This window comes from Pistacia vera, unplaced genomic scaffold (genome assembly GCF_008641045.1).
Source record: "Pistacia vera cultivar Batoury unplaced genomic scaffold, PisVer_v2 Contig553, whole genome shotgun sequence".
Classification (NCBI taxonomy): domain Eukaryota; kingdom Viridiplantae; phylum Streptophyta; class Magnoliopsida; order Sapindales; family Anacardiaceae; genus Pistacia; species Pistacia vera.
The window spans coordinates 6,507-30,627 of record NW_022196394.1 but is presented as its reverse complement, the minus strand read 5'-3'; the positions used below and the strand labels follow the sequence as shown (position 1 = coordinate 30,627).

Here is a 24,121-nt window from a genome sequence, read left to right as displayed (position 1 = left end):
TTAGGGAGTTTACATGATGCTGTTCCAGATTATCCTATTGGGAGGGATGGTATTTCAGATTGTAGTTTCAGGCTGGCTTATCTACAGTATCAGAATATGAAGTTTACAGTTGTAGTGGTTTATGGGAATGTTTTGCTCCTGGGGAAATTGACAACCATTCGTTACCCTATGCTTACAGTTTATATAGTGGGCTGCTTTATCTGTTTTTGTTTGTTGTATGTGTTGAGCAAGAAACCTTACATTATATAATATATCTTCTTGCGTGTTTGAGTCTAACCTTTTGATCTTTTATTCTTCTTTGTACTCTGAAATTTCTTAGAGTATATTTCTCTTCAAAGGTTTATAGGTTCATTTTATTTTGTGCCAAAACCTCACCATATCATTCATTGTCTTGATGGCTGTTGGAACGTGATTCCTTTGCCGATGCTGGTGCTTGGCGTCGGTGCTTGAAGCTTGGTGGTTCAGAAGCTGTTCTCGGGTGTGTTCTTGGTGTCAAGAAAGTCCAAAGAGTTTCAACACGTTAAAGATTCAGAGTGCGGTGCTAAGTGTAAAGTTGAAAAAAGAGTTTTTTTTACTGTATCTTAAATCAACTTTGAACATTGTCTTGTAATGTGTTTTTAACTTAGTGAATTACTTCGATCTGGACAAGGTCCCATAGATATAGGTTAAAAATGGATTTTAGCCAAACCATGTAAATGACTGTATTCTTTACTTTATGCACTTGGGGATGAAATGTTCAAATATGAAATCTCCTAATCTACTTGATAAAAATATTCCACTGTAGTTAAAATGGGTAATCGTATAAAGCGAGTTAATCAACTCTAACAAAACCCATAAAAATTTCTAATCTCGTCAAAATATTGAAACAATGAGTCACTCTCAAAATTATGTTCATGTCTTCGAGGGTGAGTTGTCACACTCTTATTTAATCCTATTTGAAGCAGCAATTGCTCCTCATCAATTCTTCATGTGAGATGCTATATAATTCTTGCACCCTTTTCAAGATCAAATATTTATAGGAAATGCAATTTGCTTGCCTCATGAACAAATGACACACACCTCTGAGAAAATCTGACCCTATATATGGTTCATTGGGGAGATCTAACTTAGTAACTTGCTCTTTATAAATAAACTGATCGATTGAGCTGTGAAAAATTCAGAAGAGATGAATGAATCACTGAAGTAACAGTTTGATAGTCAGAGTAAAGTTCAATTCAATTTAATTTATGCAAACAAAACATAATTACCTGACAATTCATAACTATATATACTAATGATCGATCCACTTTCATATTAATTAACTGTTGACTTGTGAAATCCGACTAGTGCTGCAAGGTATGTAATGGATTTAAATATAATGTTCAGGTTTCTCTTATTAGCTTTATGTTTTTCAGTGGATGACAACTTGACAAGAGATATTTTTTTTTTAGTGACTTGGGTATTTATGTTTTTAAGTGGTGCACTTTAAAGTGTCTTCCAATAAGTCAAGTAAGTCATAAATATGGTGGGTCGTCACTTGGTGGGACTGGAATACAAGTTCTTAAGGTAATTTAAAGTCTTGTCATCCGGTTACAAACTAAATGGTTAGAGATATCAAATGTTGATGTTTCAAATCCCCACTTTTTAATAGAAGAAAAATTCAAGTTATCTAAAAGATTAAGAAGAGATGAATGCATCACTGATCTAACGGTTTAATAGTCAGAGTAATGTTCAATTCAACTTATATACATATGCCATTATCAAAGTTTATATTTATTAATTGCTACATATCAGAATACTCTCTTGATATAAGCTTCTATTTAAACCAAAATATAACAATTTTAAGATAGATATAAAAACGCATCAAAGTTTGGATCGGAAAAAAGATTTTAATGTTTTGTAGTAGGCGTCTGTTACGGTCTGTACTTTGAATTTCACCCATATAAATTATCATCAATAATGTAAGAGAATTGAATTGACTTATTAAGACCTCGACAACAGCCAAGTGGTAGAAATTGTCTCAATAACATTACTAGACAGGTAACATAACAAAGAACCCTTTTAATAGGATCATGTGCAATCTTTATTTTATTCTTGGAGCTCCTTCAATGCATTAGTACTGACATGCAAACTGTAAAAGTACAATTATCATTGAAATTATATGTTGTCGGTTGAGTTATTTTAGTTGATTAATTATAATAACAGGTCGATATTTTATAACTGTTGCCCAAAAAATAAAATGATTTCATTGGCTAGTAAATAGAGATTAAGCCATTAATATTACCTTATGCATTCCTTAATGTAATGTGCCCCAGAAAGGACCATACAGTACAAAGATCAATAAACCACGGGACAAGGATCAATAATACATTTATTAACAAGGTATAAGGGTAGATGTGAGAAATGAAGGGCCGATAAGCATGCGAAATTGAGTTGGCAATGTCAGGGGTAGACTGGCAGTACAAGTTAATTTATGGGGAGAACGACATTCTCCCACCCAAGGTTTGGCGAAACGATATTTTTCCATCCATCAAGTTTCAAAATGACATTTTTTTTATATTTTGTTAAGTTTTGTTAGTGTTTTATGTTAATATTTGGTCGAAAAGATGAAAATATCCTTAAATAATTTATTTCTTATTAGTTTATTATAAATTAAAATTTAATTAAATCAAAGTCTTTACTCGATTATTTATTGATTCAAGTGTAAAAACTTTTTTTTTTCCTTTGTTTATTTAATTAATTAAGAATGTTGATTTTTTTATGTTAATTAGTAAAAATAAAAAACATTATAAATATAGTAGATTATTGAATAATAGTGATGAAATATTGATGACACTATAAAAAATAAATATTTAACTTTAAACAATTTTATAGCAATAATCCTAACTTTTTAGGCGAGGTTAACTATTTTTTTTTTTTTGACTTTTTAATATTTAACTATTTAGCTAATTATAAAATAATAAAAATTTATAAAGTCAAATATTTAAGGGTATTTTTATCTTTTCAGTAAAATATTAACGAAAAACATAACAGAACCTAACGAAAGGTGAGAAAGTGTCATTTTGAAGCTTGAAGGGTGATAAAATGTCATTTGGCCAAACCTTGGGTGGGAAAATGTCATTCTCCCTTAATTTATGTATATTACATAAATATTAAGTGTATAAATAATCGATCTAATTAATTATAAAGATAAAAGAGCAAAAATCTTACCATTATTATTATTATTATTGGTACTCATTAGCTTATTATATGCGTTACACTTCAATATTAACATTGAACCTTTTGAACTAAGTGGTCAACAATGTCTCAAGTTCAGATTCATCATACATCTCAATTTTGGTTATCTATGTATCTAGGTTACAATATTTACTTGACGGGTTTAAATATTAATATAAGACAATATTGGTATTATTAGACTAATATATGTGAGGTATTTGTCTAAGTTTATAAACTGGTCAAACAAGTTTATAAGTTCTAAAATTAAACTGACCTATTTGTTTATAATTTTTTTGAGCTTATAAGCAAAAAAAAAAAAAATAAAAAAAAAATAAAAAAAATAATAATAATAAATAAAATAAAATAAAATAAAATACTCTTGTTTAATATAGTACCCTTTTTAGTCATTTTATAATAAAATATACTTATAAGCCACATTTTACCAAACACGTCAACTACTTATTAATCACTTATAAGTACTTTACTTTAATCAAACACGTAATTGCTTAAAATTTTAAATACTTATAAGCTAAAATTAGCTTATAAGCACTTGTTGCTTATAAACTTTCATAAGCTCAGACAAATACCCCCATAATATGGTTGAATCTTCACCTACCATCCTAAGTTTGTGGGTGGAATGATAATTTAGACGAATTTAATATGGTTGAATCTTCACCTACCATCCTACGTTTGTGGGTGGAATGATAATTTAATATGGTACTGGAGTTGAAGGTCTAATATAATATCAGAGCCGAAAATCTAAAGTTCAAAGTTTGCATGTATCTCATAAACTCATTTAGACTTAACTATTAAAATTAATTGAACCTTTATTTGATGACAATATTTTGAATTAAGTTGTTAATAAGTTCTCGAGTTTGAATTTCTTACGTCTCAATTTTGGTTATTCACCGAATATAAGTTACCAAATTTTAGGTTACATCAAAATATTAATGTTAGAACTTTATTTGAATGTTTGTAAGTGGTTACAATATCATTGCAGAATGTAGATCAACCTTTCTCTGAAAGTTTGTCCAAAGTTTTTCTATTTAAACCTGTCTGCACCAGCCCTCTCATTGCACTACTTCAATTATCTCTTCTACATTTCTTCACAAAACCATGATGGCACCATTATTTGCCTTCCTTCCATACACAATCCTCGCTATTTCCTTCCTTCTTTTTCTCTATCACTTCACCAAAAAGAAGTTCTTATGGAACTTACCACTCCTCGGAATGTTACCGGAACTTCTGCTCAACATCGACCGAATTCACGAGAAAACCACTCAAATTCTTGAAGCAAATATGGGGACATTTCTCCTTAAAGGTGCCTGGCTTGGTCAAATGGACACATTGATCACCTGTGATCCTGCAATTGTGAACTGCGTGATGAAGGAAAAATTTTCAAGCTATCACAAGGGAGTCGAGTGGAGGAAACGGTTCGAATTCTTCGGAAATCATAGTATGTTCAACACTGATTTCGACGAATAGAAGACCCATCGAAATACTTTTCGAAGCTTTATAAGTCACCAGCAGAGCCAGCAGGTTGTCGCGAAAACCATTCGGAGAATCTTAGAGAATGGACTCATCCCAGTTCTTGAGCTGTCCTCTAAACAATGTCAAGTGTTGGACTTGCAAGATTTGTTCAAGAGGTATACCTTTGATTTTGCTTCTTCGATGGTCACCGGGCATAACCCTAATTCTCTTTGCATTGGATTACCGAAAAATCCGGTTCCTGAAGCCCTAGACGATGCATGGGAGGCCATAATCTTGCGATTTCTTCTACCGGAGAGCTTGTGGAAGTTGCAGAGATGGTTAGGGTTTGGGAAAGAAAGAAAAATGAATGGAGCAAGGGAAGTTGTCGATCGGTTTTGCGCCGAGCAGATATCGATGAATAAAAAGAAATTGAGTGAAGGAAAATCAAGAATAAGCTTTGCAGATGAAGAGGGTTTCAATTTTTTGAACTGTTATTTGACAGGAAATCAAGAGAATTCTCCAAAAGTTTCTGATGAAGTTATGAGAGATAACATGGTGAATTTTATTTTTGCAACTGCTGACACAAGTAGTACAGCTCTCACTTGGTTCTTCTGGATGCTTGAGAAAAACCCTATTGTTGAGAAGAAAATTAGGGAAGAAATAGAAAGAAATTTGCCACAAAAGGGAGATGGGAAGAATATTAGATTGTTCCAACTGGAGGAGTTGAGCAAGTTGATCTATCTTCATGCAGCTCTTTGTGAAGCCCTAAGGCTGTTCCCTCCGGCGCCGATACAAATCCGAACCCCGCTTCAATCCGAAACTTTACCAGGTGGGCATTGTGTTGATGATAAGACCAACGTTCTAATCTTCCTGTATGGAATGGCGAGAATGCCATCGGTTTGGGGAGATGACTGTCTTGAATACAAGCCGGAGAGATGGATCACGGAGAATGGAGGGATTAAACATGAGCCACCACATAAATTCTTCTCTTTCAATGCTGGGCCAAGGATTTGTCTAGGCAGGGACATTGCTTTTAATTTAATGAAGGCCATTGCAGCAACATTCATCCATAACTACAATTTTCAAGTGCTCGAAAATCACCCTGTAACCCCTACTTTAAGTGTCATGTTTCGCATGAAGTTTGGGTTATTGGTTAAGGTTAGGAACAAATCCGATTAATTTATGATGTAATATATTATGGTAAGTTCTGAAGTTTTATTAGGTTGATGTATCGATTATGTCGTAAGATATATATGTATCTGGTTAATCAGTTTCTTCCTAATATGTTTTAATTTTATATGTTCAATAATAATATGATTATGTTTGTATGTAATGATACATATGTAATGTTTTTTGTTTTGATGATAGTGGGTGTTTAGACTAGTTTGTGCACACCTTAATTAATTACTCATGATCTTGAAGTTAACAGCTAAGGCAAACCTGCAATTTTACATATTACATATGTAATGTTATGGAATTCATCGTACCGGCAATAAGAATTAAATGTGTTACATTCAATACTTTTATTGGCTTGATCGTATAGATTACATGATAAATACGAATCTATGTCTGATTATTAATTAGACTCATTATTATGGTTGAGGCTTGTGGTTGCATAATAATGTCATTTTATTTGTAATGACACGTGTAATAATTAATGTGACGGAGTTACTTGTGACATAAATGGATTATAGGACGTTGTTTTATTAGTGTGACGTATAGATTACTTGGTAAAACCAATAAATCCATTTTACTATTAATTCTCTTTCTTATGTTAGGATTTTTTTTTTTTTTGTAAAGCCGGTAATTATCTCTCACGTAACTCGAAGACAAAATTAGTATAACTAAACCCCATGACTAAAGGGTTTATTTACTATCCAATCATAAGAGGAGAGATTATCTTAGAAGCTTATGTATTGCATGATAATATCATTCTATGTTTCAACTATACATATATGTGCTGCTATAGAACTTAAGTACTTGTGATTTAAATACATTAAAAAAAAAAAAAAAAAGGTTTAAGAGGACATTATACTTCCAGGTTGACGTCCAGGGCGTTAGTTAACTTCTGATATTTAAGATTTTGTGTTTTCAAGGGGCAAGACTTGTATGTCCCATGGCTAATTATTAAGTAGATTATTAGTTTATAATTACATAAATTATTAATTTTTATTTTTATTAAAAAAGGGTGTAATTTACAATATGTAATTTTTTATTAGTAGAGAGAATTGAGGTCTATTAAGTAATTAATTAGATAGAGAGATAAAATACAAAAATGTAAATACAGATAAAACGATAATGAAACCAAATCATAGAATTAAAAATCACAATTAATAGTCATTTGAGGGTATATTATATGGACTAAATTAGGGGAAAATGGGAGGACAAAAATGTCAAATTAATAAAGACAAGTAGAATCCCCAAGGCTAAAGAGAGATTTAGAGAAGACTTTTCCATAAAAAAAAAATTAGTTAGTTTTTTTTTTTGAGGCCTACCATCAAAGGGGTTGGTCGCTTCTTAGTATGTGCCAACCCTAACTATTAAATTATGGGTTTATNAACCGCTTTTTTTAAAACGGTTAACCGGTTTTTCGGTCGGTTTTCCCTAAAACCGGTTCGGTTTCGGTTCGGGAATTTTCCCGAACCGAAAATCCGGTTCGGTCTAGAAAAGCGGTTAACCGGTTCGGTTAACCGCTTTTGAACACCCCTAATATATATATGTCTGATTTTTCTTTCCATAAACCTTGATGTGATGAGGAAATCTAATAAAGTAGAAATAAAACCGGTTAACCGCTTTTGAACACCCCTAATATATATATGTCTGATTTTTCTTTCCATAAACCTTGATGTGATGAGGAAATCTAATAAAGTAGAAATAAAATGATGAAACATCCACGTCCTTATGGGTAAAGGGCTATTATCATTTAGGTACAACTTTTTTAGAAACCGACTAAAAGAGTTTAAACATATAATAATGCTAGAGATAAAAAGAAATTTACAAGGATTTTCTATATAAAGTGATGCGGTAAGAGATGAATGGAAGAGTGAATTTCGTTCATCTCTTACCATATCACTTTATACAATAAATCTTTGTAAAAAATTTTGTACTTCTAGTATTTACCAAACTAATTAATAATTAATGAAAAAAAATAAAATAAAATCCAACAATCTCTCCTTAATCCAAGTTTAAAACAGTGCGGGGCCTTTTTTTTTTTAAATTTAATTAATTATTAGTTTAGGGGCATTTATATCTTTTAAGTTTTGAGGCTTTTTAGTGTATTTTGAAATTTATGTACTTTCTCATTAAATTTATGGAAAAAAAATATCGCCATTTCATCTTCAATAAAAAGTCCTCACTAAGTCACTGGTAATCTAAAGTATTACATTTTCAAAAATTTATTTAAAGATATATACAATTGATTTATGTTAATTGTTTTGGCATGAATGGCATGTAATATCTTTCCGGAAAATAATAGACACCGAGAGTAGTGCACCGAATGACGTGACGCAATCTTGACCGTCGATTAATTATAACTTAATATTAATAGACGGTCAAAATTTTATCACGTCATTCGGTGTACAGATTCTATGTACTATTCCCGATAACTGTAGCATTACTCGTTTCTTTCCTTACCCTTAAGTATGGGCAAATTGAAGCAATCAATATGTTTAAAGGTGCAGGTAAATCTTGGTCAAATTTTAATTGTCTTATAATCTTGCAGAGAGAAAGTTTTTTTCAGTTATAAATAGTATGATATGACCATTCAATAAAATTAGGTCATATATGTATTTTAAACAATTATAACCGATATTTAGAATGATGGTATTGATAGCAAAATCTTAATTTCTGAAAAAACGAATCTTACTTTGCACAATTTAATGCTGTTGAAAGTTGGCCATGGCAGTTGAATATAATAAGTTATTCACATCTCTATGTTATTTATTTACTAATGTATTTATATCACTTTGTTATGCGGGAAATCCAAAGAGGATAAAATCCTCTTTTGACATGCAAATCTCTTGCGATATGGATCATATAATCAAAGTCAATGATCACGTAATTTCTCATCTAAATAAATTTGAGTTTATCTTTAACTCAGTCATACAATTGGTACTATATAAATTTAGTTGTAATCTATTTTTAAGAATGAAAAACAATTCGTATAAAGCAAATTGTCGCCTCTTTGTAAACAAAATTACATTCAATAACATAAATAGTAGACGTAAATCTTGCATTGTAAGTAGCCGAAGCACTTTAAAAATTGTATATTTGTTCATTATGTTTGAGATTAATTCTAACTTATCCATCATTATGTTGTTTTATTGCTGATCTACCAGGATTACGCATACTTCCTGTGCGATTTTTACTCTGTCAATCACGTATCTTTGATTGATGTAAATCTCTGCATCAACACATTTCAATTTATATATATAGAAAATCATATACATAATTTATATGTGTAATATATCATATTTATGGTAAATAAATATATAGAAATTTATGACATGAAATAAGATTGGGCGTCATATAATATCACGACATCAAGAAGTACAATTACAAACATTCTATCAAACGTTTGTTTACTAATTAAGAAGCTATATGTACTAATAATTAAGTAGTACATAATATAAGTTAATTATTGAAAATTTTTATATGACATAACAATTGTAAAAAAAAATATTTTTAATAAAAAATTGAAAAACTTATAAAATATTATAAGTCTAAAATTCTGTAGAGATACTTAATTAAGGTGGCATGTGATGTTTTATTTAAAAAATCAATTTATATCGAATAATTTAAAATTATAAACTTATGTATGTAATATCTTAAAAATATTTTAGACCTTTGTTATTTTTTATGTTATTATTTTCTCCATATATATAATTGCCAAAACATATATTTGTTCTCGTTTTTTTCTTTCCCGTTTGTAACTTTGATCTTTTAACTTGCAACATTTAATTATATACTCTTATTGTTTCATCGATATTTGTTCCAATATCTGTAAGAATGGCAAATTAGTTTGGGTGGGTGGAGGCCCAACCCAATTAAACTTTTAAAAGTTTATTTCTGGCCCATCCCAGCTAACAATTTAAAAGAGAAGTGATTTTTTTTAATCCTATCAAGTTTTTTGGCATGACCCACTTTTAAATGTTTTTTGTTTTGATAAGTTTAACTTGAATGAAAATTATTAGAAAAGATATTATAATTCTATATGCACTAATACTCTATTTTATAAGTATTATTGAAGCTTATCAAAAACTCTTCATAAACCCCACATAAAAAAAGAAAAAAGAATTTTTTTTATAAAAATTAAATTTTTTTATAAAAATTAATATATAAACATACTATTTAAGCGAAAAATGTGATTGTCCAAAAATATATTGGTTTTATTTATCACAAAAATCGAGTATCTGCTATCTCCTACTAATGGAAGCTAAGCTCCCTTAGAGAATTTTACTTCTCAGGTTGCATTTGGTTCTGACAATATTTTATTATAAAAAAATATGATTACCAATGAGATAGATAATCTTCAAGGGTGTTTGGTTAGGGTTTTTGGAATATTACTCTAGTAATCTATCTTTTAATCCGGTCATTATATCGTTTGATTTAGTAGGAAATAAAAGATTTCAGTAATCTTTTATTACTCAAGTAATATGAGAGGTGATATAGGGGGTTATGTGATTACCGATTCAAAGAGTGATATTTTAATATTAATGTGTTAATCCTATTTTTGTTCTAATTTTACCCTTAATAAAAATTCAGGACACAAATGTATTCTTATTGATTTCAAATAACAATGAGCCCAACTTGTTGAATGACTTCTTTAACCTCATTAATTAATTATTTGTACAAAAATATTGTAAAGGGCATTTCAGTAAAATAATATCTAAGTATTTTGGCTCTATTTGTTTCACTTTTCTCATCCTATCCTATACCACTATCTATCCTAAAAAATGAAAAATGTATTTGTTTTAATATTGTTCAAAATCTAATCATGTTCTATTCAACTCAAAACATTTAACAATTATTTTTCTTAATAAAAATTTATAAATTAACAAAAACACCCCCACCCACCCAACTATTGTCAACAGCTGGCCACCACTGTCGAATGATGGTAAGAATTCGTCGAAATGGCACATGATTGATTGGATCTGGCCTGTCGTGCACTAATCTGACCATTTTTTGTTAGATCCATGGTGGATCTGGTCGGAAAAGGTCAGGTCAGCGCATGATCGGCCAGATCAAGCTAATCGAGTGCCATTTCAACGGCTTTCACCCATCGTCCAGTGGTGGTGGCCGGCTGCTGGCAATAGTTAGGTAGGCGGATGTATTTTTGTTAATTTATAAACTTTAACTATGAGGGTTGTTTACTTAAATTAACAAATATAAGGGGCTAAAAAATAATCTAAATATGAAAAAAATATCATCATTTCATCTCCAATAAAAAATCCTAACTAAGTCACTTGTAATCTAAAGTATTACAGTTTCAAAAATTTATTTAAAGATATATACAATGTAACCTTATGCTAAACAATTAATTTATGTTAATTGTTTTGGCATGAATGGCATGTAATATCTTCCCTTACCCTCAAGTATGGGTAAATTGAAGTAATCAATATTTTTAAGAGTAATGTTACAGCTACCAACAGGTATGCACTGAATTTGTACACCGAATGACGTGGCAAAATCTTGACCGTTTATTTATTATCAGTTAATATTAAACAACGGTCAGAATTTTGCCATGTCATTCGGTGCACAAATTCAGTGTAAACTTTTCGGTAACTCTATCATTTCCCTATTTTTAAAGGTGCAGGTTCTACTTGGTGCAGTGGTATATTTCATCTGGCAGGAAAGGAACTTTAGGATCCTTAGAGGCCATAAGAGAAACAGAGATACTATTAAACATCTGACCTTTGATGCGGTGAGACTCAGAATCATCACTCTTCCCTTTAAACAAAATGAACGGACTCGACGAGTAATGGAAGATTGGGGTATTCCTTTGAGGGACCTTGGACTTGCTAGCGGAGAAACCTCTATGGCAAGAATATGGCGATAAGATTCTGGTTTTGCTTCTCCCTTGCTGTGGTGCAAAATCAAACGGGAAGTCACTGTTGGTTTTTTCCATTTTACTTATCTTTTATCTCTACCTATCTTGTTTGGTTTTGAAGCATGGTTTGTAAGTGGTTTTGGACTGACATGGGGTACAATCTATCAAACTTGGGAGATCTTGCTATGGTAATTTGGGAGCAGCAACAGGGCTTAAAAATTATTGAGATCTGGCGGTCTAACAAAACTTTTACGTGGAGAAATTGTTGTTTACCAAAGGGAGTTTGTTCTGGAGGGCAAATTCAAATATGGTTGCTTGGCTTTAGTTGGTGTTGGCAGAGTGGAGGCCAGGACTGCTGGATTTCTAAATTAATATGGAAAAAAGCTGCATCATCAACTTAATGTGATGGGTTTTTTTTCTCATGCTCAACCTTTACAACAAACTATCATCAACTCTTTTGGATAAATACGGTTTCTATGACAAGCCTAAACTTTGTAAATACGATTTTTTTTCCTCAGGCTGGTTTTTGAGTAAGCTTGATGCCTTTAGTAACTGTTACCAGGAGATAAATCTGTGGGAGAACAAGATGAGATTGTCCAGATTCTAGCCTATTTATAGAATGCATCCTGTTTAGCGCCATAAGCATTTAGGGAGTTTACATAATGCTGTTCCAGATTATCCTCTTGGGAGGGATGGTATTTCAGATTGTAGTTTCAGGCTGGCTTATCTGCAGTGTCAGAATATGAAGTTCACAGTTGTTGTGGTTTATGGGAATGTTTTGCTCCTGGGGAAATTGACAGCCATTTGTTAGCCTATGCTTTCAGTTTATATGGTGGGCTGCTTTATCTGGTTTTTTTTTTGTTGTATGGGTCTCTTGGGATCTTTATTTTGTCTCAGCCTGGGCTGATTTGGTTTATGCTTACAATTGCGTGAATACTCTGACTTCATATGCATAGCTTTTGATTTATTTTTTCTTGGGCTTGTCCAAGAATTTGTGGCAGGGGATTTTCTTTTTCCTGCTTTTTTGTATTCTTTCTTTTTATACAATTATCTTTTACCCTAAAAAAAAATCTTGGTCAAATTATAATTGTCTTATAATCTTGCATAGAGAAAGTACTTTTCAAGTTATAAATAATATGATATTATATGTATGAACAGTCAATAAAATTAGGTCATATATGTATTTTAAACAATTACCAAAATCTTAATTTCTGGAAAAACAAATCTCACTTTACACAATTCAATACTGTTGTAGTTCAGTATAATAAGTTATTCACATCTTTATGTTATTTATTTATATTAATTTGTTATGCGGGGAATTCGGAGAGGATAAAATCCTCTTTTGGCATGCAAATCTCTCGCGATATGGATCATATAATCAAGGTAGGTGATCAAACAACTTCTCATCTTAACGAATTTGAGTTTATCTCCAACTCAATCACGCAACTAGTACTATATAAACTTAGTTGTAATTTATTTTTAGGGATGAAAAACAAGATGCATAAAGCAAACTGTTGCCTCTTTGTAAACCAGATTACATTCAATAATATAATAGTGGATGTAGACCTTGCATTACGAGTAGCCGAACCACTTTAAAAATTCTCTTTTTGTTCTTTGTGTTCTAGATTAATTCTAACTTATCCATTATTATGTTGTTTTACCGTTGATCCACTAGGATCGCGCACACATCTTACGTGATTATAACTTTGTCAATCACGTACCTCTAGTTGATGTAAATCTTTGCATCAACACACTTCAATTTATAACAGAGCACGTGTAAATACTGTATATAGGAGTTTGTTAGACTTGTACAGGTGTCATTTGTTCATTGGTTGTACAGCTGTAGACAAATTGTATTTTTGGTCGAGTCTATTTCTTCCCTGCTATTTATATCAGCAGTTTTACCTCCTCTGTAACTTCTTCGATTAATCAGTGAAGTAATCTTCTTCTCCTTTTTCTTCTCTATGTTCTTGTTCAATATGGTATCAGAGCAATAAAGTGCTTCTTGTGCGTCCTCGTTCTGGAATTTCTCATTCCTTCATGTTCTTGATTTTCGATCCATGTCCTCTGTGGTTCGTTTGTTCTCTTCTGGTTTTCATGGCAAACGATTCTTCTTCTCAATCTGATCCTTCGTTTCATCGAGGATCAATTCCGCCATTGAAGATGGTTCCAGTCCTTATTATCTTCATCATTCAGATAATCCAAGGCTAATTCTTGTGTCACAACCACTAACTGAAGACAATTACACTGCGTGGAGTTGAGCTATGGTGATTGCTCTGTTAGTCAAGAACAAGTTAGGGTTTATTGATGGATCCATTCCTCGTCTTGATGGTAATGATTCTCTTCTCAATTCTTGGATCCGGAACAATAACATGGTTATTTCTTGGATTCTTAACTCTGTTTCTAAGGAGATTTTTGCTAGTGTTATATACTCCAATTCTGCTTATGAAATGTGGTCAGATCTTAAAGAATGTTTTCAGCAGAAAAATAGACCTCGTATTTTTCAATTGAGGTGTGATCTGATGAATCACACTCAAGTTTCATCTTCTATCGATGCTTATTTCACCAAATTGAAAACAATTTGGGAAGAACTTAGTAATTACAGGCCTTTCTGTTCTTGTGGAAAGTGTGTTTGTGGAGGAACTAAAGCACTTGCATATCATTATCAAATGGAGTATGTTATGAGTTTCTTGATGGGCTTGCATGATTCTTTTGCTCAAGTGTGTGGTCAATTGCTATTAATGGATCCAATTCCTCCCATCAACAAGGTTTTCTCCCTTGTTTCTGAAGAAGCACATTAGAGGCTATGGAGACTAACAACACCTGTACAATTCTAACAAACTCTTATATACAATATTTACAGGTGCTCTGTTAATTTATATATATAAAAAAAACCATATAGGTAATTTGTATGTGCAATATATTATGTTTTATGGTAAATAAATATATAGAAATTAACGACATGAAATAAGATAGAGGGTCATATAATATCACGACATCATGAAGTACAATTACAAACATTCCATCAAACGTTTGTTTACTAATTAAGAAGCTATATGTACTAATAATTAAGTAGTACATAAGATAAGTTAATTATTGAAAATTTTTATATAGCTTTACTCCAAAAATATTGACATAACAATTGTAAAAAAATATTTTAAATAAGAAATTGAAAAACTTATAAATATTATAAGTATAAAATTCTGTGGAGATGCTTAATTAAGGTGGCGTTTGATGTTTTATTTAAAAATTCAATTTATATTGAATAATTTAAAATTATAAACTTATGTAGGTAATATCTTAAAAATATACTAGACCTTTGTTATTTTTTATGTTATTATTTTCTCCATATATATATACTGTATTTGTCTCTTTCTTTAAATTTAATTGCCAAAACATATATCTGTTCTTGTATTTTTTCTTTCTCGTTTGTTCTTTTATCGATACTCGTTCCCATATATCTAGCCCATGTGTTTGGGTTTGTGGAGGCCCAACCCAATTAAACTTTTAAAAGTTTATTTCTAGCCCATCCCAACTAACAATTTAAAAGGGAAGTGATTTTTTTTAATCCCTATCAAGTTTTTTAGCATGACCCGCTTTTAAATGTTTTTTATTTTGATAAGTTTTACTTGAATGAAAATTATTAGATAAGATATTATAATTCTATATATACTTATACTCTATAAACTTATTGAAGCTTATAAAAAACTCTTCATAAACCCCACATAACAAAAAACTCTTAAAAAAAATTAATGTATAAACATAAAATTTAAGCGAAAAATGTGATTGTACGAAACTAGAATGGTTCTATTTATCACAAAAATAGAGTATCTGCTATCTGCTACTAGTGGAAGCTAAGCTTCCCTAGACAAGTTTAATTCTCAAGTGTGTTTGGTTTTGATAATGTTTTATTACAAAAAAAAAAAAAAAAAGAAAATGATTACCAATGAGATACATAACCTTAAAGGGGCATTTGACTAGGGCTTTTGGAAGATTACTCCGGTAATCTATCTTTTAATCCAGTCATTACATTGTTTGGTTCAACATGGGCGTTTGGATCACATGGTGCGTTTGGTTCCATATTATTATCCATATTTCCAATCTTATTCCCCAGATATCATTTGACACATTATTTGAGAAATATTCTAGTATTTTTTTAATTGCTTTTAGACCCCTTAAGTTTATTAATTTCATTAAATACTCCTAGAAAAAAGTTTAAAATTAGCAAAAACACCCCTACCCACCCATACTTACTAGATTCCGACAACCATCGTCGGTGGTAGTCAGAATCTATCACAATGACTTACACCACGACCGAAACTAGCCGGTAATTCACCGATCTGGCCGTCAGCAACAGCCAAGCCATCGTTGACCAACAACGACGGCCAACGATGGACTTTTGCGGTCTTTGACAGCCACATCTGGCTGTTGATCTAGCCGGAAAAGGCCATGTCGATGCTTTACGACACAGATCCGACCGGTCTATGTCATAACATAATTTTCTGGCCAGATTCCGACGGTGGTGGCCAGAATCTGGCACTACGGGTGGTGGGGGTGTTTTTGTCATTTTACAAATTTTTTATATATTGGGGTGTTTAATTAAATTAGCAAACCTAGGGGGTTCTTTTTTTAAATTTTTAAATTTTACCTTGTAATACTCCCCTATCCAACTACCCAATATTATTCCCAAAATCCTATCCAAAATAATAAACCAAACGCACCCCAATGTTTTATTATAGGGGAATGTTATATTAACGGAAAAATACATCACCTTAAAGATTACTGAGAATGTTTAGAAAATGTATTTGGTTGGTTTGAATAAATTTGTGAATATTATGTTTGGTTGAGAGATAAATGAGTGGGTATGTTATATAGATGACTAAATTGCCCTCCTTTTTAAATATTAATATATTATTATTTTTGAATAATTTCTTTTAACCCCCTACATTTGAAATTTTGCTAAAACACCTAAGCCATATAAAACTTTAATTTGTAGCAAAATCATCCCCACCCACCTCAGGCCATTGTCGGCAGCCAGCCACCATCGTCGGCTACTGGTGGCAGTCGATGGAATGGCACACGATTGGTCGTATATGGCGATCGTGCACTGGCAAAGCCATTTCCAGTTTCACGACTAGATATATGACCATTTCATGGCCAAAGATGTGGTTGTGAAAATGCTAGATCTTTGGTCGTGAAATCTGTGGCCGTTTCACGACCACATCTTTGGCTGTGAAACGACCATATTTGGTCGTTTCTGGCTATGGATCACAAATCCATGGTCGGAAAAGGCCTTGTTGGTGCACAATTGGCCAGATCCTGTTGGTCATGCACTGTTACGGTGCCGACAACTGGCGGTGGTGAGTAATGGCCGGTGGTGGTCTTGGGTGGCTGAGGGTATTTTGTTAACATTTCAATTTTTTGTGGCTATGATGTTTTAGCTAATTTCTCAAATGTAGGGAGGTTGAGTAATTGTTATTTGATAGACATTTGAAGGCAATTGTGTCCAAAATGGTATTTAATTAAGGGTAAAATAGGTATAAAAATCAGATTACCTAGTAATCTTTTAATCCCAAGGGTGGGGAAGGGTATCAAATTAACCCCCATATTACCAGTAGCAAACACTATTTGCAATAAAAGATTCCCGTAATATTTTATTACTTGCAAACCAAACACCGAAATCTTGCAAAATAAACGAAGATTATTCCCGTTATCTTATATGCCTCCAATCCAAACACACCCAACATGTAATAAAAGATTTCGGTAATATTTTATTACTCAAGTTATATGAGAGGTGATATAGGGGGTTATGTGATTACTGACTCTAAGGGTGGTATTTTAATATTAATGTGGTAATCCTATTTTTGTTCCAATTTTACCTTTACTTAACAAAAATTTCGAACATAACTGTCCTCTAATTGATGTCAAATAACAATTAACCTAACTTGTTGAATGATTTCTTTAACCTCATTAATTAATTATTTGGACAAAGATGCCCCATATTTTAACATGATTATATATATATATATATATATATAATATCTAATTATTTTGTATATTGTAAACCAAATACATTAATTATTTATACAGCCCACACAAATCAAACACAATAATAATTTATTCTCATTAATTATTTTCATATAAAATGTATTATCCTTTTCTTATTTGAGCCAATTTTGAAGAAATTAGCTTAAAACGTAGAAGAATAAGGAGATAAGGATGAGAAACTACCTAAATTAATACCTTACCCAGAAAAATAGACGTCAAATTTCACTTTCCTAACTATCTTCCTTTTCTCTTTTCTTTGACGTCTATTTTTCATGGGTAAAGAGAGAAGGAAGAAGCAAGAGCCTGAAAAGAGAAAAAGGAAGAAGGAAGAGAAAAAGGTGAAAAGATAAAAAGAAGAAGGAAAAGAGAGGAAAAGCTGTAGATCGACTGGAAAATCATTAGGAAAGTGAAATTTGACATCTATTTTTTGTGGGTAAGGTATTAATTTGGGTAATTTCTCATCCTTACCTCTTTATTCTTCTAATTTAGGGATTTAAGTTAATTTCTTCATAATTGGCTCAAATGGGAGAAAGAGAACAAGATTTTTAGAGGGGTTTCACTATTTGGGTTGAGTTTCACGAGTTGTGAGTGGAAAAATCTTAAACCTTAACTTTTACTTTAATAAAAGTTATTTCAATGTCTATTAAGAATGATTATTGATTTATTTTGCCATAATCATTTGATTTCTCTATGGAAATGAGCTTTAATACAATTTTTTTTTTTTTTTTTTTTTTGTTGATTGACAGGAGAAAGATTGAATTTTTGATGTTTTTGGGCAAGATCGGATGATGATGTGAAAATTGGGTTAAATTGTCAACCTGAAAACATGTTTGGAAACCTACATTTTTACCCCATATAATATGTGATATTTTAATGTTGCTACATATGTTTCCACAATGAGAAATGGCATAAGTTTTGTAGTAAATAATGTTTGGAGAGCATATGTATGATGATAATGGTTTTCAAACTACCCTACGTAGTACCCATCCCTCTCATATTCAAATTGGCTCTGCGCATGCATATGATTAGTTGTGATTCCGCCCGAGCGATGTAGGATGCTGTTGGGTGTGATAGATTTTGTATGCCAGCTCGAGCGATGCAGGATTCCACAAGGTCGAAGTGCTTGAGAAATGCAGAATTCCACTAGGCTAGATGGACTTAGTGTAACTACCACGCGATGCTAGATTTTGCTGGGCAGGACAATTTATCCCTGGATACTAGTTGTGATGGGAAATTTCAGCATGGGCTGTGAGAGATGCCTCAGATTTACATGATGTACTTCTTAAAAAAAAAAAAAAAAAATATTTAGAGTTTACATGTATAAAGGTTTCATTACATACTTCGCCCCGCGCCCCGGTGGGAGCAGTGCTGAGGAGCGATTGCACACGAGGTTGGGCCACACGACATCATCCCATGTTTTGATTGTAAAAGAATATAAAAAACCCGATACCATGTGTTTTCAAAACTGAGATGTATTTGTGGACAAGTTTAATTATGATGAAAGGAATGGGAAATGTTTTAGGATGTTATCAAGAAAAACAGGTTTTATGGTTTCAGCTTTCTTACATGACATATCTTGGTCACTCAAGTCTCATGTGTACGCCCGGAGCTTGTGGGATAGGGAGGGTTAGGGCGGGTCGTGTCAAATCTGAAACATTGAGGCTATTCCCACCACTTCCATGTAACAATAGGACTGCAATGGCAGCAGACAGCCTTCCAAGCGGCCATAATGTAAAGAAAAACTCATTGACTTTAGTGTCTTTGTATGCAATGGGAAGAATAAAATGGATTTGGGGAGAGGATTGCGAAGAATTCAAGCCAAAGAGATGGATTGCTGAAGATGGAGGGTTTAAAAATCACCCAAGAAACAAATTTTCTGCCTTCAATTCAAGGCCGAGAATTTGTCCAGGAAGGAAGTTACTTTTATCCTAATGAAGGCTGTTGTGGCTCCTATTTTTCATAACTAGGATGTTGAGGTAGTAGGAAATCAAGAGGTGATCCCCAATTTTAGTTTCGCCTTATCCTTGAAGCTTGGGTTAATAGCTAGGATTAGGAGTAGATCATCTTGATGCAGGCTGTTTTGTATTCTATTTTAATATAAATTTGACAACTTTGACTCTAATAGAGAAAAAACCAGTTTTCGCCAGAAAGGATACAGCACCTCTACTAACATTGCTTTGAGTCAAAACACCTCTCCTAACATTGGTTTGAGTCAGGAGAGATGCGAGGAAGAAAATTGGTCGCAAAAGCAGGTTATTATTATAAAGAAAATTGGTCGCAAAAGCAGGTTATTATTATAAACTTTTTTATAAAGTACGATTGCATGAGGAAAAAATTATTATGTAATTGATCATGTATTTCTTTCTAGCCTTTAATATTGAGGCAATCTTCTAAGACATAAGTAACTAAAAGGAGTCTAGCTAGTACCATTGAGCGCAAAATAACGAATAATTTATTAATTTTATTAGTAAAATATAAAAAAGACAATGAAACATGCACATACATACAAGTAATTACAAAATATATTTGCATTATAGTTAAAAAAAATTATAATTTACGTAGCAGTATTTTATTTATGATTTGTTTATATCAACAATAAAGAGAAAGGTAAGCTCTGAGAACTCCATAAGCATTATCTGCACCATCCCATGTTTTCTCCTTTATACTGCATATTTTTAGCTCTTGTTTCTGCACTTCCCGTCACTGTTACTTCTGCATTTCACCTGTTTTTACTGCTAAAAACACACAAAACACAATTGCTATGACTTGTAATTATAACTATAAAATTATCTCTTCTAAGTAACTTCATTAACACTTGAAGCTGATTGTTTTCAAATCTTCACAACCATGATTTTACTCTTAGCCTGCCTTCTATGCATGTTCTTGGCCATTACTTTCATTCTTTTTCTCAGATTTTACAGAAACAGCAACAAGCTGGCCCTCCGCCATTTGCCCATCTTCGGACTTTTGCCTGAAGTTCTTCTTGATCTCCACCTCTTCCATGACAAACTGAGTAAAATTTTGAGGACAAGAAAGGGCACAATCCTCATCAATTACTGGCTATCGCCAAACAGTATCTTACTTACCAGTGATCCTGCTAATGTCCACTACATGCTCACCACAAACTTCTCAAGATATCCCAAAGGCTCCGAATGGCGAAAGCGATTCGATGTTTTTGGCCATGGTCTTTTCAATTCTGATTTTGAAGAATGGACGTTGCAAAGAAAAGCTGCCCGGGGATTCTTAACTCACGCAAAGTTTCATCAACTTACTGCGAAAAGTGTCCCTGAAATTATCGAGGAAGGACTCATCCCAGTTCTTGAACACGCCTGTAAAAAAGATTTAGCTGTGGACTTGCAGGATTTGATAAAGAGGTATACATTTGATTATGCGACGATTATCGCCAGTGGTTGTAATTCAAAATCTCTCTCTGTTGAATTGCCGGAAATACCATTTTCTAAGGCGTTAGATGATGCGGGTGAAGCGATATTCTTTCGGCATATTGTGCCTGAAACGTTGTGGAAGTTGCAAAGATGGTTGAGAATTGGGAAAGAGAGAAAATATAGAGATGGTTGGAGAGTTATTGATGAATTTTACCAAAATCTTGTGAATAAACAAGAACCGAGCAAAGATGAAGAGAGTTTCAATGTTTTGAACCTTTACTTGAACCGAAATGAAATCCTTCAACCAAGAGATAACGATGAGGAAGTCATGAGAGACAACATAATCAGCCTTATTTTCGCCGCCGAAGACACGACAAGTACAGCAATCTCTTGGTTCTTCTGGCTTGTGTCAAAAAATCCTGAAGCTATCAGTAAAATCAGAGAAGAACTAAAACTCAACGCGGCGCCAAAAGACGCCAACAAAGGCGATAAGGATCGTCCTCGTTCATTCGATTTCGATGAGCTGAGCAACCTTGTTTATCTCCATGCAGCTTTATGCGAATCCCTGAGGCTATTCCCATCGATTCCTTATGAAACCAGGACGCCAACACAACAGGACAAGCTTCCAAGCGGACACAGAGTGAATCAGAAGACGATAGTGATAATTTGTTCATATGCAATGGGGAGAATGCCGTCAGTGTGGGGCGAAGACTGCCATGAATTCAAGCCGGAGAGATGGATAACAGAAGAGGGAAAGATTAAACATGAGCCATCTCATAAATTTTTTGCCTTCAACACGAGGCCAAGAATGTGTCCCGGCAAAGAAATTGCTTTCGTCGTAATGAAGGCAATTGCTGCGGCTATAATTTATAACTATGATATTCAAGTACTAGAAAATCCCCCTGTGATTCCTAGTCTTAGCATCAGTTTACGCATGAAACATGGACTAATGGTTAGGGTTAAGAGGAAATCGTCATGAGCATAGATCAAAAGTTGTTTTGAGATTAGAATAATGAGTATTGACAGTTGCAGATGTATTGATACTACATTAATTATACGATAATGATATGAAAGTGTTATTTTATTATGGTTAAACTTTTGAATCCTATATTATATAGTGTTACTCAATTTTCTTGAAGAAAGATTATAGCCCAGTACTGCATTCTAGACTTTTCCAATGCTTTCATATAGGGGTAAAAATTTTCAGTTAAGAGTGATGCTCTTATACTTGTTATGTAGAAGTTGTTTTGGCATTAATTGATCAGTGTTAGAATAAACTAAGAGTTCAGATGGGTTAAATTGTAAGAAATGAGAGTCAGATAGAAACAGTGTATTTCATACAACGGCTATATAGCCACCTCTCTCTTGTAAAAGTAAGAAAATCAGTTTTAATTGAAACATAATTCTCTCTTCTTCTTCGTTCTTTACTCTGGTTTTTCTTTCTTTGTTTTTCTAGGATCGAACACTTTCATGGTATCAGAGCCCTGGACACACATCTTTGGCAAATTTAAAACCTTGATCCTGCAAGTTTGGTCTCAATTTCTTACAAAATGCAAACGGATTCTGTACATTCAATCAATTCAGCCGTTCCACCATCTCTGCCATCAATTTCTGTAAACTTGGTTGAAAAGAACTACACCTATTGGAGGTCGCAAATCCTTCCGGCTCTTGCTTCTCACGAACTCGAAGGTCATGTAACGGGTGATCAAATGTATCCTCCGATGTTCTTAATTGAGAAATCTGATGATTCTGCACAATCAAGCAAGAGAGGAAACCCTGATTACTTCACTTGGAAACGAATTGATCAGTTCCTAGTTAGTTGGCTAATCTCTTCCATATCTGAATCAATGTTTCGTCATTTTGCTAAGTGTTCTACTGCTTATGAGATCTGGACTACGCTTGAATTGCATTTTCAATCTGTCTCAAAAGCTCAAACTTTATATTTGAGAAGTCTTTTGCTAAGTACTAAAAAGGAATCTCTCATATAATGAGATGTGTTGCGAATGAAGGAGCGTAAGGATGAATTAACTTAGTGGGTTCCAATTTGTGATGAAGAGCTCTTATTGTATATCTTAGATGGATTGGGACCTCAGTAAGACGCTGTTATTGCTAACCTTACTTCCAACAGTAGTCAGCTCACTCTAAGAGGGCCAGTTTTTACTTCATAAGCACGAAATAAGACTGAGAGACAACATAATGGTATTCTAGTTTTCATGACATTTAGTCTAAGCTCTTGTAGTCGAAAATAGAACAGGTGATATATTGTAAGTTCTTAAGTTAAAATTTCCTCTTCAGGAGGAGAACTCAAGCTCACCAGTTAGTTTACCTTCAAATTTGGCGTCCAAACCCTCAGGGTTTCTAGGCTTCTCCTCCTTTAAGTGCCTCACAATCACCAGCTATCTACAAATATCCCTTTTTGGGCAGTGGCATTTCTCAAGGGAGTACAGACCTGATTACATCTCAATTTACAGCCTCATTTCCTCGCTATTCTGGAGTATAGGTCACAACAAACAGTTTTATGTCACCTGGTATGATGATGTTTGCCTCCAACATGCAAAAAGGAAGAGGTCGACGTCGAGGATATTTCAGCCAAGACTATCTGTCAAGTCTGGGAAAGCTGGTCACTCGTACTTCAGTGTTACCATAGATTTGACTATGGATATCAGGCTTTAATGGCGCCTCTCCTGTAATCCTGTCTCTACCCACTCACCTCATAGTCCTGCCAATGATTCTGCACAAGCTTTACTGGTAGCCAGAGCTATGCTATCAACCCCAAATCACTCCAGCTTATGGTTTCCTGGTCCATGTCTAATTTCACCACCACTTTGCCACAATCTCAGTACCATCCTTATTGCACAACTGGAGTTTCTAGTCTCTTTCTTCATCAGTTTCACCTAGTGCGCTCGGCATCTCTCACATCTGAAGCCATCCACTTACTAAGCATCTTCAGTCATCTACATCTGTTGCACTCTCAAGT

General features: G+C 33.2%; 2 protein-coding genes and 1 long non-coding RNA gene across 3 annotated transcripts; all 3 read left to right on the top strand.

Annotated features, from left to right (window-relative positions):
* Positions 1 to 4,866: 4,866 nt before the first annotated feature.
* On the top strand, positions 4,867 to 5,844 carry LOC116108087 (alkane hydroxylase MAH1-like). The gene has a single exon (XM_031394376.1). The coding sequence runs from the start codon at positions 4,867 to 4,869 to the stop codon at positions 5,842 to 5,844; it is 978 nt and encodes a 325-aa protein (XP_031250236.1).
* A 12,084-nt stretch (positions 5,845 to 17,928) lies between these two features.
* LOC116108108 lies at positions 17,929 to 18,643 on the top strand. Its single transcript, XR_004124588.1, has 2 exons — positions 17,929 to 18,211; positions 18,508 to 18,643. It is a non-coding gene; the product is annotated as an uncharacterized LOC116108108 (long non-coding RNA).
* Positions 18,644 to 20,608: 1,965 nt separating this feature from the next.
* Positions 20,609 to 22,123, top strand: LOC116108086 (alkane hydroxylase MAH1-like). The gene has a single exon (XM_031394375.1). The coding sequence runs from the start codon at positions 20,609 to 20,611 to the stop codon at positions 22,121 to 22,123; it is 1,515 nt and encodes a 504-aa protein (XP_031250235.1).
* The last annotated feature ends 1,998 nt before the right edge of the window (positions 22,124 to 24,121 follow it).